The sequence below is a fragment of the Engystomops pustulosus genome, chromosome 3 (genome assembly GCF_040894005.1).
Source record: "Engystomops pustulosus chromosome 3, aEngPut4.maternal, whole genome shotgun sequence".
Taxonomy (NCBI): domain Eukaryota; kingdom Metazoa; phylum Chordata; class Amphibia; order Anura; family Leptodactylidae; genus Engystomops; species Engystomops pustulosus.
In genome coordinates, this window is record NC_092413.1 from 93,445,073 (window position 1) to 93,459,323 (window position 14,251).

Genomic DNA, 14,251 nt, shown 5'->3' on the forward strand with positions numbered 1-14,251 from the left:
AAGAGGGCATATTTCAGCACCGATCGTATTAACCCTGCCAATGTCGGCGGCAGCATTTAAAGGACTGTGGCATGTGGGTGCCGCCATATTTGTTGCGTTGTTGACGTCCTCTGGGGGCGGTGATCGGTTGCCATGAGAGCCTTGGGTCTTCGGCAGACCTGTGGCTGTCTGGTTTCTGCAGTTTCGTTACAATAAGTCAGTGGCTCATTGTAATGAATACTGTACAAAAATGCCATATACTACAATACAGTAGTATTTCAGTATATGGTAGGAACGATCAGAACATCTGTTAATGTACCCTAGAGGGTCTAAAAAAATAGTGTTAAAAAAAAAAAGTTTAAGAAAAAAAAAATGTAAAAAAACCAAAACATTTAAATTGCCCCTTTCCCTAGAACTGTTCTAAACTGTAACAAACCGTAAAAATCACAACCAAATTGGGTATTGCTGCTTCCCAAAATGCCTGATCTATCAAAATATAAAAATGGAACAGAAAATAGGACCCAAATGTCCAAAACGCCACATTACATCACATAAAAATGTCATAAAAAGTGATCAAAATCTCACACATTCATTTAATTTTTGAAAATGTATTAAAAGCAATAAAACCTATATAAATTTAGTATCACCGTGATCGTACGATGATCGTTCCATGATGCAAATGGATTTTTTTGCCGATTTTTTTCCACCTTCTCAGTACATGGCATGGAATAATAAATAACATCACTGAAATGTAAAATTTGCCTCATACAGCAAAATGAAAAAGTTATGGATTTTTGAAGTTGGAGAGCGAGAAATGAGTAAAAAAAAAACCTGTGTCCTTTAAAGAGAACCCGTCAGACAAATTAACCCCCTAAACCAGCGGTTCTCAACCTGTGGGTCGCGACCCCGGTGTGGGTCGAACGACCAAAACACAGGGGTCGTCTAAAGCCATCGGAGCCATGATTTTTGGTACAAATACAATATTCTTGTACATGGTTTGGGGTCACCGCAACATGAGGAACTGCTGTATTGCAGGGTCACAGCATTAGAAAGATTGAGAACCACTGCCCTAAACTAAATATATTTTCATAAACTGCCATTCGAAAGCATTGCCTCTATCCCTTCATTGTCCCTCCTACATGCCTGTAAACCTAAGCAATGAGGTCCTAAAGCTGTATGCAAATGACCTGTGAGCTGTCCAATGAGTCATTATCATATTCAAGCTGTCCAGTGTATTCATGAGTGGGAGACACAGCCACACCCCCAGGGCTTGACTGACAGTCTGTATAATAGTGTGAGGTATAATGTGTAATCCATGTGCTTCCTGGAGCTAGTGGCCACGCCCCCTGCAGCCTATGTGTGTATAGGAGAGAAACAACAGCTTCAGACAGCCATGTTATAGCAGTACATGTCAGGTACTTGTGTAGCTGATGTCTGTGTATTAGGAGGATGCAGCATGTCAGCAGATACACTAGCAATGCTTTACTATACATTACACACAGACATGAGGAGGAGAGGGGATGGGTAACAGGGTTGACATCGCTGCCTCTGACCATGTGACCAGCCTCATTTACATAATAAAGAATAGATGATTTTACAATGATTAATATATGATTTGACTAGATAAAGGCTGGGATGGGATCTTTGTGACCTGCTCCAACAGGTAGTAGTGACAGGACTAGTGACAAAGACCTGATGACAGGTGTCCTTTAAGGGGTTGATGGAAGGGGGATTTGAATGTTTACTTCAGACCATAGCAGATCGTCTTTAGAATTATGGCTGACCATTCTATGGGCTCTTGCACACGAAAGTATGCTCGCCAGGGCGGTAACCGAGGCATAGAACACAGTCAACTGGAGAAGAAGGGAGGGGAGAGTGGCCTAAAAGTGACTTTAGTTGTCTGGCTTCTTGTGTGGGCACTGTAATGACTGCTATAAAATGGCTTCTGGCATATTCTAAACCATGAAATGTTGAATGGGTTTTCCCACAGAAGAAGTGTGGGCGGGGACTCGCTAAGCAGACACATTGGGGCACATTTACTAAGGGTCCGAATTGTGTTTTTCCGCCGGGCTTTCTGAATTTTACCGTTTTGCGCCGAATTGCCCCGGGTTTTTTGGCACACGCAATCGGATAGTGTCGCATCGGCGCCTGCTTGAATGCGACGAAAAACGGGAGGGGGGGTTGGCCATCGGAAAACCCGACGGATTTGTAAAAATCACTCTATTTAAAAAAAAAAGTGTCGCTTGACACACACTTACATGCACCACGAATAGGTTGGTGAACTCTGGCGCACAGCGGGCGCTCGACCTTAGTGAATCGCCGGAAGACCCGAATCCTCGTCCGAGAATGCGACGCTGGATCACGACAGAACCGGGTAAGTAACTCTGCCCCATTATGATCCCTCAAGTTCTGTGAAATGTGCTGAAAATGTGGTTAGATCATCAGGGTACATGTTTATATACACTTTAATTTACCTTCTGAACATTGTACTAGTATTTGACACTTAGAAAGAGAGATGAGGCAGATCAGAGATGAAAAGCATGAGATGCCTGATACACACTGTCTGCTCTGCTACATATGTGCTCTCACACTATATTTCCTGTGCCTTCCTCCCCCTTCCCCCGGAAAACTTATCTGCCTGTAGCTTGCAGCTTCTCTCTTTTTCCCCAAAGGCTTTCCAATGAAGCCCTTCCCTTTCAGAAAAACCACATGGCTTATGCATGTCATCAAAGTGTCTAAAAAAACATGCTATATGTGACGCGAGGCATTACGTTTCTGCCACGTCTGATTCTTGTCAAGTGGTTGATAAATATACCTCAATTAAACATTTCAAGTTCATTCTTTTTTATAGGTTTGTTAGATTATTTTCCTAAATACAGCATCTGTTATGGATCATGTAAATATATAAGGATGTGTTTTGAATAAGAATGACCATTTTGACATGAAAGTAAGCCTTGTATTCTTTTATTTACTTTAGAATATATTTCCATTCTGCTCTTGTGATAATATAAGATAAAGGTTTGCATTTTCTATAGCACATACATATGCAAAAACTTCAGATTCCTGGAAGATTAATGCGTGTTCCATGAGCACAGTCTATTGATCTTGATGCAACCTGCATACAGCGTTTTCTCCTGAATTATATGGAGACTACCACTGTGTAAAATAAACTCTTTATTTAGCATTGCCTTCTATAGTCAATAAATCAACTTGGGTTTTACATTACAATCCAACTCAGAAACCATTAGAAATCACATCTAAACTTCTGATGTGCGGTAGTTATAAATGACATCTTTTGGACTGAACATGTGGAAAACCAGTAGCAATGATTAGTAGTAATTCCTGGGAAAATCTTATCTATATTGGAATGCGCCGTAAAGCCTGTTAAAGTGTAGCCTGTTAGCTCTCTCACTGCTATTGGCAATATTCAGAATGCGCCTTTTAGATATTTAACAGTTTTGGTGAATAGACCAATATAGTGTAGACTCCACATTCTTCTTCTGCACCAGATAAATCATGGTGGATGATGTACCTGGAGTAGTTTAGAACTTTGGAGTCTACTTTAAATAGACTAGCTTACAACTGACCCCTCCCCCAACCTCAAGCCCCCCCCCCCCATTTCTGTCGCATGAAAGCCAGCTCAGACGCGCCACAATCCCATCGCGTACGACACAGTCCCAGCGCGGCCACCTGTTGAATACCTGTCAAAGCCATGTAAATCCCAAAAATGGCGAACAGTCTGACGAAAGTGAGTAGCGTGACCCTTAGTAAATAAGCCCTGATATGTTTAGTTTGGAATTTGTGATCAGCAAAATTTTTATTTAAAGGGGTGTTCCCATGACAGCAAATTAATGTAATTGTTTGTAATGTAAAATTCAAGTAATTTATACAGAAAGTATGTTTGAAAATTGTAGAACTTTTTATCATAAAAACATTACAATTAATATTCTGAAATGGGAATACCCCTTTAAGCATCTTTAAATAAATAGTATGCCACCGATACGCAACCCAAAACAAAAAAGGAAAAAAGTCAAGCGGATCCCAGTCTACACGTTTTGGAAAAAACTTCCTCCTTCAATGCTTTTTTTTTTTTTTTTTAAATTTAGGCTGAGACCTGTTGGAGCTGGACTTTATTTCCTGTCGAGTGCTAGTATTAGCAGGTCACTTTTATCATTACAGGCAGTCCCCGGGTTACATGCAAGATAGGGCCTGTAGGTTTGTTCTTAAGTTGAATTTGTATGCAAGTCGGAACTGTATATTTTATCATTGTAATCCCCGCTAGAACTTTTTTGGTGTCTGTGACAATTGGATTTTAAAAATGTTGGGTTGTCATAAGAATCAGGATTAACAATAAAGCTTCATTATAGACACCAGTGATAACTATTATAGCTGTTTATTGTAACCTAGGACTAAAGTACAATAAATTACCAATATCCAGTGGTCTGTTTGTAACTAGGGGTCGTATGTAAGTCAAGTGTTCTTAAGTAGGGGACCGCCTGTACTGTGAGTGCCTGCTTTTTAACCTAGACATGCATAAATTATACCGTATCCTGTGGTACATATACATAACTCGCTGTGCTTGTGTAGTAATATGGCCTCTACATACTATACTGGCAGTTATTATATGTGGAAGCAAACAGGTTTAGCATCTTTCTAGTATACAATGGGTTTTCGTTCCCAAATATTCTAAGTTGTCACTATATAAGAAAACTTGTAAAAGCATCAATATGCTCTTGATATATACTTGATGCAAGGGTTTTTTAGCTTGTACTACATAACATTAAAAATATATTTATAATTTTTTATTTTTTTATTCTATTTTTCCAGAGTGGATCCAATGGCTTTCTACCTGCCCCTTCTTTGTTATCACCTCATTCTAAAATTAGGCTTACTGGAACACCTAATACACAGTTGCAGACCCTTGGCACCAATACACACGGTAAGAGCATTTCTTAGTTGCCTTCATGCAAAATTGTGTTAATGAATAATTGTTAATATTCTAAGATGAATAGCTGTAACTTTATAATATATATTATTACAAGTGACTGACATACAACCTGTATTAGCAAGGTAAACACTAACATAACATAAAATAGTATTAGATAGGGGATGCACCTGCATTTTTTCCATTTCACGTTTTGTAAATACAATCCAATTGCATATGCACTATGTAATCTTCATGTTGATTACATAGTGAAACAAAAGGGCACACAACACATCACTGTCTCCACTAGGGTTGCACCTATACCAGAATTTTTTATAGAGATATGATACCCAGAGACAGTGGCGTAACTGGGAGTGGCAGGGCCCCATAGAAGGCTCCGGCATGGGGCCCCCCTTCCCGTGTAAAAATTATACATATTTGTATGCTCTCACATACAAGTTACAATCACAGATTTATACACTTATGCACACTCATATAGAGCATATACACACACATACATTGACATACACACTCCATCAGCATATATACACACATATAGTATATGCAGACACTATACACTGTATACACAGATGCAGCATATATACATCACATATATGTTATACCACTCTTTAGTGTGTCAGGTTGGATGCTAGGGCCCCATGACACTGTGGGCCCCATGGCGGCTGCTATGGCTGCTACCACTGTAGTTATGCCCCTGCCAAGAGAAGTATCACGATACTCGAAACCAACACAATACTTTCAAGAAAAGAAAAAAAACCTATTATTTGAATGTTTAGGGTGCGGTCACATGGGAGGTTAATATTGCGTTTAGAAATGCAATCCAAACAACTTGGAGCAAGGCTCAGCCCAATCGTATTCCCATTGTAACACATGCGGTCAGTATTGATATACTCACAAAAGGGAACGGCACTGCACAAGAATGTATAAATATGTATTAAGGTCAAGTGCACCCAAATAAACACAATATGCAAACAATAGTTGACTACCCCTGAGGAAGTCACGGTAACGTGACGTAACGCCTGGGGGTCTCCCACCCACACTCCTCCTCCCTCCCCCTGCCTGACCTACCTCATTCACTTTTCCTTGTGTTCTGGGATATTACTCAACTCTTACCTGGTGCTTGTGAGGTATTGTATGTCACCATTCTTTTCCAGGACCTTGGATACATTCAGCATAGTAATAGGGGGTCATTAAAAGGGTCTTTGGAGTTTGTGGTGTGGGTTGTTCCTGGGTTTGGGACCAGGTTCCCTCTCCCAGTGGGAGTTATTGTGCCATTGTGACATATTTTTAATTGTTTTTATCATTGTGGTGTCTTCATTGTCATTTTTTTTTCTTTTTTGATATATATTGTTCTAATAAAGCATTTTTGTACAGGCCAGTCTTTGTGCATCCCCTTCTGTTCTTTTGTTTGCATGCGGTCAGTATTGGTCACCAGTACTTTGACAGTGTAGTTTATGTATTGTAAAAGTTGTATAAATACTAAATAGTATAATATAGGGCTCATTTAGATGGGCGTTTTTGTCTGTGTACTATCCTTTTTTTTGCGGATGGCAAATGGACCCACTGTTTCCTATGGGTCTGTTCACATGTCCTTTTTTTCATGGATGTGCAGAGAGTGAGAAAAAAATTGCAGAATGCATTATTTTGTCTCGCATGCAGACCACATAAATCTGTATATACATGTACATCTGCAAAATAAATGGGAAATGCATGACATCCATATACAGACTGGTTTTCTCAAACCTTGCTAGGCAACTAACTGGGCATGGCAAGAAGTAGATTACAAACCTTTCATTTTTTTTTGCATATGTTAAAAAAACGGATAGTGTACAGACGTGAAAAAAAAAAACGATTACAATATGGACTGAACAAAGACATCGCATGCTTATTTTTGCAGATGTGCAGCAGACAGGCCCGTCTGAATGAGCCCTTAGTTTTTGTCTTATGCATTTTTGTTAATTGAATTTATCTCTATTATATGCTTTAAAATAAAATAAATAAAATATGATGATATAAAGAGAGATCTCTGAGGAGAGTTATCTCAGTGCATTAACCCCTTCCCGCTCCGCGGCGGAAATATCCACCGCTGAGCGCAGGGACTTACCGGCTCAGATCGGGATAGGCAGCGGGATGTAACTAACAGCAGACACCCCAGTGTAACACCGACAGCCTGAGTGGGCTCCGATCGTGGCTGTTTAACACGTTAAATGCCACGGTAAGCACGACTGCGGCATTTAACCTGCCTTCAGGGGGCCTTTCCCTCACAATCAGATGATTGCTTGTTCATGTCCCATGGTGGAAACAGTAAAAAAGTTTTTTAAAAAATGTTATTCGATAAAAAATACAGCACTAAATCAATACAGTATTTTTCGGACTATAAGGCGCACCATCAATAAATGCCTGCTAAAATGTCTAGGTTCATATATAAGGCGCACTGGAGTATAAGGCGCAGCTGATTATAAGGATGAATGACCAGCAGGTGGCAGACCTGTGCACAGTTCAAGCAGCTGTTGTCTGTAAGTACGGTTCATATATAAGGCACACTGGACTATAAGGCGCACCTTTGATTTCTGAGAAAATAAAAGGATTTTTTGTGTGCCTTATAGTCCGAAAAATATGGTAAAAATGCCCATAATACCCATAACATATATAAAGAGACATATAACACAAAAAAGGTCTAAATCATAACCCCTTAGTGCTCCGCGCCACACCTGTACTGCGCTGGTTCCCGCAATTAGCGCTCAGCAATGTACAAGTATGGCGCGAGCACACCAGGGCTATCCCGTGTCAGCACATGTGTGTGCCATCTGTGTGACTTGTCCGTGTAGTTTGGTGCGCATTATCCCACAATATGGTGCGATGTCCCATATTACCTATCATCATCCTCCTGCTCATCAGTGACCTGGAAGGACCCCCGAGAAGTCGCTGTAGGGTTCCAGTCCCTGGGACTTTTGCAGGAGAAGCGTCTGGGGCTTCCACTGACCCCACATGGGTAGCCCCAGATAATTATACCCCCTCAGGTCCCTGACTTTTTGGGCCAACCTGGAATTAAATTTGACAAGGCAGGGCTCAAAGCTGTGGACTTTTTTAAGTTTTTTTTAATTTTTTTTATGAGGAGCTGTTGAATTTAATTGTAGTCCAGCCCAATATCTACGCTTCACAGCATATTGCCCAAAACCCCTCTTCATTTTATGCACAATCCTACAGTTGGACCCCTGTCACTGCAGCAGAGATGGAGAAGTATTGGGGCATAATACTTCTTATGGGGATTATAAAGAAGCCAGCAATCAGGGACTACTGGAGCACAGACATTCTGTACCACACCCCGATGTTCCGCATGGCGATGAGCAGGATGCGCTTTGAAGCCATCCATAAGTTTTTGAACTACACCGACAATACACAGTGCCCACCCAGAGATGACCCCAGTTATGATCGTTTATTTAAGGTCAGGCCCATATTAGATCATTTAGTGCCAAGTTTACTCAGGCATATACCCCGCCAACATGTGAGCATAGACGAGTCCCTGGTACAATTCAAAAGGAAACTTCAATTCTGCCAGTACCTGCCCAATAAGAGGGCAAGGTATGGTGTGAAGATGTATAAGCTGTGCGAAAGTTCATCAGGGTATACCTACAAGTTCAGGGTATATGAAGGGAAGGACTACACTATAGTGCCCCCAGAGTGCTCCCCCTTCCTGGGTGTTACAGGGAAGATAGTTTGGGATTTGGTGCACCCACTGCTTGACCAGGGCTACCACCTCTACCTGGACAATTTCTACACCAGCACTACCCTGTTCAAGTGCCTCGCTTCCAGAAATACTGCGGCATGCGGCACTGTACGCAGAAATCAGAAAGGTCTCCCTAAGTCGCTGCTTGGGCAAAAACTTAAAAGGCACGAAAGCAGGGCACTATGCAGCGACTCTGTATTGTGTGTTAAAGGAAACCTACCACTGCTCGCATGATAAAATCATGCGAGCAGACCACCTGGTAGTCTATTTAATACTAATGCCGGCACATACTTTAGTTAGGCACGGCGATCGTTAGTTTAGCTAAAAAAAACGTTTTACTTACATATGTAAATAGCCCTCCGGTGCTACCCTACATCATCTTCGGAAGGGAGATGGCTTCCGATCTTTAATTATTCCCGCCTCCTTCATTGTAGCCTTTGGGTGCCGAGAGCCGTGACGTCACCAAGCTCTCGGCACCTATCGCCGGCCGGCTGTGCGAGAGTTAGTATCTGCGCATGCGCGATAGGTGCCGAGAGCTTGGTGACGTCGCGGCTCTCGGCACCCGAAGGAGGACGGCTACAATGAAGGAGGCGGGAATAATTAAAGATCGGAAGCCATCTCCCTTCCGATGAAGATGATTTTATCATGCGAGCAGTGGTAGGTTTCTTTTAAGTACAAGGACAAGAGGGATGTCCTTGTATTAACCACAAAACATGGGCACACCACCCCTGTCCCAGTACGAGGTGACAGTGTAGAAACCCCCAAGCCAGGCTGTATTTTAGATTATAACAAGTACATGGGAGGGGTTGACTTGTCGGACCAGGTGCTTGATGTAGTTACCCTGATGTACTATGCACAGCTTATAAATCATGTTGCATGCCGCACCTTCCTGTCTAAGCCCTGCCATGTGCCCAGCCTGTAGATTATTGCCCCATATGGGGTATTGCTGTACCCGGGAAAAAACGCATCATGATTTTTGAAAAAATTGATATTTTTTACTATGAACTATACATTATGCACTTTTTTGTGGGTCCACCTGTGGGGTTAAAATGCTAACTATACCTCTAGATTAATTCATGGAGGGGTGTAGTTTCCAAAATAGGGTCAGTTGATTCCCTTTTGAGCCCTGCTGTGTCTCCATCCTACAGATTATTGCTGCCTACGGGATATTGCCCAAACCTAGGTAACCCGCAAAATGATTTTTGATGTGTTTTTTTCCTAGTGGCATGAGTTGGTCAAAATACTTTTGTCACTACGATGGCATATTTGATGAATTGCAATACAATTTTTACTCTAAACTACTCGCTTACATTTGAGCCAGCATACATACACTCTTTGAGGGGTGCCCTTTCCAAAATGGGATCACTACTTCGGGGTTTCTATTGTACTGGTATCTTGGGGTCACCCCCAACACCAATCTAGTGAAAACGGAGCTCCAAAAGCAAAATTTTGCTCCATCCCTTGTCAGCCCTGCTGTGTGCCCAGCCTGTCAATTATTGGCACGTGTGGTATTTCCACACTCGGGACAACCCGCAGAATGATTTTTATGGTGTTTGTCTAAAGTGGCACAGGTTGAGCACAATATATTAGGCACTAAATTGACATATTTGCGTTAAAAACACAATTTTTACTCTGCACCATTTACTTTGCATTAGATTTTGCCCAGCATGTTGGGGGTTAAAATGCTCACCACAACCCCAGATAAATTCTTTGAGGAGTCTAATTGCCGAAATGGTATTTCCTTGGGGTTTCTATTGCACTGGTACCTGACGGGCCCTGCGAACCTGACATGGCACTCCAAATCCAAATGTGTGAAAACGGAGCTCCAAAGGCAAAATGTCACTGCTTCCCTTCTTAGCCCTGATGTGTGCCTAGCCTGTCAATTATTGGCACATGTGTGGTATTACCGTACTCGGGACAACCCGCAGAATGATTTTTAGGGTGTTTGTCTGAAGTGGCACGGGTTGGGCACAATATATTAGGCACTAAATTGACATCTTTGTGTTAAAAACGCAATTTTTACTCTGCACAATTTACAGGCAGTCCCTGGGTTACATACAAGATAGGGTCTGTAGGTTTGTTCTTAAGCTGAATTTGTATGTAAGTCGGAACTGTATATTTTATCATTGTAATCCCAGCCAGAACTTTTTTGGTCTCTGTGACAATTGGATTTTAAAAATATTGGATTATCATAAGAATCAGGGTTAACAATAAAGCTTCATTACAGACACCTCTGATAACTGTTATAGCTGATTATTCTAGCATAGGGCTAAAGTACAATAAATTACCAATATCCAGTGGTCCGTTTGTAACTAGGGGTCGTATGTAAGTCGAGTGTTCTTAAATAGGGGACCGCCTGTACTTTGCATTAGATTTTGGTCAGCATGTTGGGGGTTAAAATGCTTACCACAACCCCAGATAAACCCCAATAAATTGTAATTTTTTTCTGATTTTTCCTAATTTATTGAATTTTTAACCCCCAAAAAGGAAACTGATCACCGAAATGACACTACTAAACGTAAACTACAATGTCTCGCGAGAAAACAATCTCAAAATCACAGGGATATCTTAAAGCATTGAAAAGTTATTACCACAGGAAGAGACACTGGTCAAATTTTTTAAAAAAGGACCAAGCCTTAATGCACAAACAGGCTGCGTCCTTAAGGGGTTAATGAGGGAGGCTGCTGCTTGACATGTTATTAGTTAGGGTAGGCTGCTGCTGGACATTTTATGAATAAAGGGAGGCTGCTAGACATTTTATTAAAGAGTAGCCGCTGCATTTCCCAACTTAGGCCTATACTCCAGGCCAAGTTTTTCCCAGTTTTTTGTGGTAAAATTAGGTACTTAACATTAAACTCTGGTTGGCTTATACTTGCGTATATGTTGTATGTATATTTTTTTCCTCACAGTGAAAAGCCCAAAGACAAGGGGACATTATAGATGGCGGGGGTTGCTATAGAAAAAGGGATATTATAATGTCCCCTTTTCTGTAGCTGTCTTATTAAAACATTAAAAGGGGGGCATTAAATGGCACATTATTTGGGTTGGGGTTAGATATGGACTATTTGCGGGGCACACAATTTTATTTTCCAGGCACCATGGTAAGAGGGTTACCTGGCCCAGTCCCGGGTAAAAAATGTTTGGTGCAGCCGGTCCCCAGATAAAAAAAAGGTTGGGGAACACTGGTTTAAGGCACACGATCGTTGCTTCCTCAGGTAATATGACTGATGGTTTTGCTGTTATCTCACACCTCGTATTTCTATGGGTTCATACATACAACCCAGTGTTTCTGCCTAGTGTCTTTGAGATAAATTTAGAGCAAGTCCTATTCTTGGCCATGATTGTGGCTCTGCACCCCCATAGAATCATAGATGACTGTGAAAAACATGGCTGACGCACATTGGGGCACATTTACTTACCCGTCCCTTGCGCGATCCCCACTGTGCGTTGTCCGACTATCATGGACTCCAGCGCCCGATATCCTGCTTGTGTCGCTTTTCCGCTCATGTCTGCCGGAGTTCACCATCTACTTCCCGGTGCATGTAAGTGCACGGCTTGCAACACAAATTCAAATGTGAAATCCCGCGTTTGGTCCAAATCCGTCGGATCGTCAGAGGCCCAACCCCCCCCCCCCCCCGAATTGTGTCGCATGAAAGCTGGCGCCAAAATCCAATCACGTGCGCCACAATCAACGTTTGTGTGGTCCGCTGACCCTTAGTAAATGAGCCCCATTGTATTTGCGGTTGGTTCCTAGGTAACCTTTTTTTGTATTCCTTGTGTCATCCATTTTTGCAAACCACATAAACACAGGCCTACTTAATGGAAGTAACGTTGACATACGGTCCTAACATACAGCTAATCGAGCCATTTTTGTGGCGTAGGAAAAAAAGAATGTTTTCAGGAGGCCTGAAGAGGAGATTCTGTCACAGTCCTGAAATTATAACCATTTGAAGTGGCCCCTCCTCTAGCATGTCAGCTGCAGAAAGACTGAGCTGACAGTTTGCAGAAGTACTTGCACACTCTGCATCTGTAAAAAAAATAAAATAAAAAAAATATATATATATTTTTGACACCAATTGAAAACTGCCTCATCCCATGGCAAAATTAAAGGGTATAAGGATCTTGCAGTGATGCAGTAAGAAAGTGATCAGTCACATGCTGCTGACATCACTAGGTTGTGCAGTAATATGTTTGGTTGAGCAAGGAGATGGAGTGGTGCAGAGGATGAGAAATGCTTTGCTGGAAAGATTTAAATCTTGGTAAAAAGTCAGAAAAAAACTAATATGAAATTAATATGTTGGCGAGTAAAAATGATGCCTAACTTTGGGTAATAGCAGTGAAACTTGCATTTAAAGATCTCAGTATCAAAAGTTCTACATCAATATTACACAAAGATCAAATAATTTTTACCACATGGTGCCTAGATATGTGACACCAGCCAATTTCATAGTGTTTTCCTGAACTTACCTTTTAAGTTACTTCTCTCTCTTTTAAGACAAACTCTTCTTCCTCAATTGACTTGTCCATCCAGCTGTTTGCTGTCAACTATGCTTAGGAAATGTAAACAACAAGCCTGCACTCCTCCAGGAGAAATCAGAAAAATATGTCAGGCAACCTGAAAATCAGGATTTTTTAAGTGGGTCTTTTTTCCCATGTGAAAAACACACATCATATTTGACCCTTTCCCACACACTTTATTTTTATATAAGATTTTAAAGTCAAAATGTAAACCTATGGGTCTCATAAAATCACAATTTAGATCCATCATGTGGTAGAAATGTATTTTTGTCATGAGTCATTATTAGTGATTACATTGAGTTTTATGCCACAAAATGAAGTTTAAATCTATCATCAAAAGGATGATATCTGGGCTCCCTCAGACTCATATTGGTCCACCATATTTTTTACTTAAAATTATTTGAGGTACAGCTGCATGCTTCCCCTCTTGGAACTGCAATGCAAGGCCCTCCATCTTTTTTCGTCTTTCCCCCTGTGTCTAGTCTGATGTCTTTTGCGTGTATCCATTGTTGAGGCTTGGATTGTTCTTATATTTTTGAAGTATAAAAACCTTGAGGTAGACAGGTATCAAACTATGTTTAAGGTTTTTATAAGACCCCTCCGTGGGTCTTCTTGGTTGTGAAGCTTCCCTATTCCCTTGAAAAAAATCAAGCATGATAATCCAGGGACACTTACCCACAGATCCAGGCACTGCGGTAATCGTCTTATATTTATTATTCATGGCCTCCTTCCTTCTAAAATCGACTTTTAATGTATAATGAGTCTGAAGCACTCCTGAGGGCCCCCTTCAGCACTTCCCCCTCCCTATGCATGCTGTAATCTCACACAATGGGAGGTGGAAGTGCTCCTTGCACAACGTAACATCCTGTGAATCTGCAGCACTGAGGTGCTCTGGGAACCGCCCCAGTAGTCTTTCAGATTTATTAGCATAATTATAAAAGTTGATTTTAGAGGGAAGGAGACCGTGCATAACAAATATAGGAAGATTACCACAGTCGTAGTGCCTGGATGTATGAGTGTCTCTGGTCTATCATGCTTGATATTGGAGGTAGCTTTCATTTAATTTTGCTGTCAGAACAGTT

General features: G+C 41.3%; 1 protein-coding gene across 4 annotated transcripts in view; it reads left to right on the forward strand.

Moving 5' to 3' along the window:
- The window catches only part of AHI1 (Abelson helper integration site 1), a 138,263-nt gene that overhangs the window by 42,181 nt on the left and 81,831 nt on the right, over window positions 1-14,251 (forward strand). For all 4 annotated transcript variants that reach the window (XM_072141474.1, XM_072141472.1, XM_072141475.1 and 1 more), the window contains exon 19: window positions 4,807-4,918. In XM_072141474.1, coding sequence (XP_071997575.1) covers window positions 4,807-4,918 — 112 coding nt within the window. The remainder of the gene's footprint in view (window positions 1-4,806; window positions 4,919-14,251) is intronic.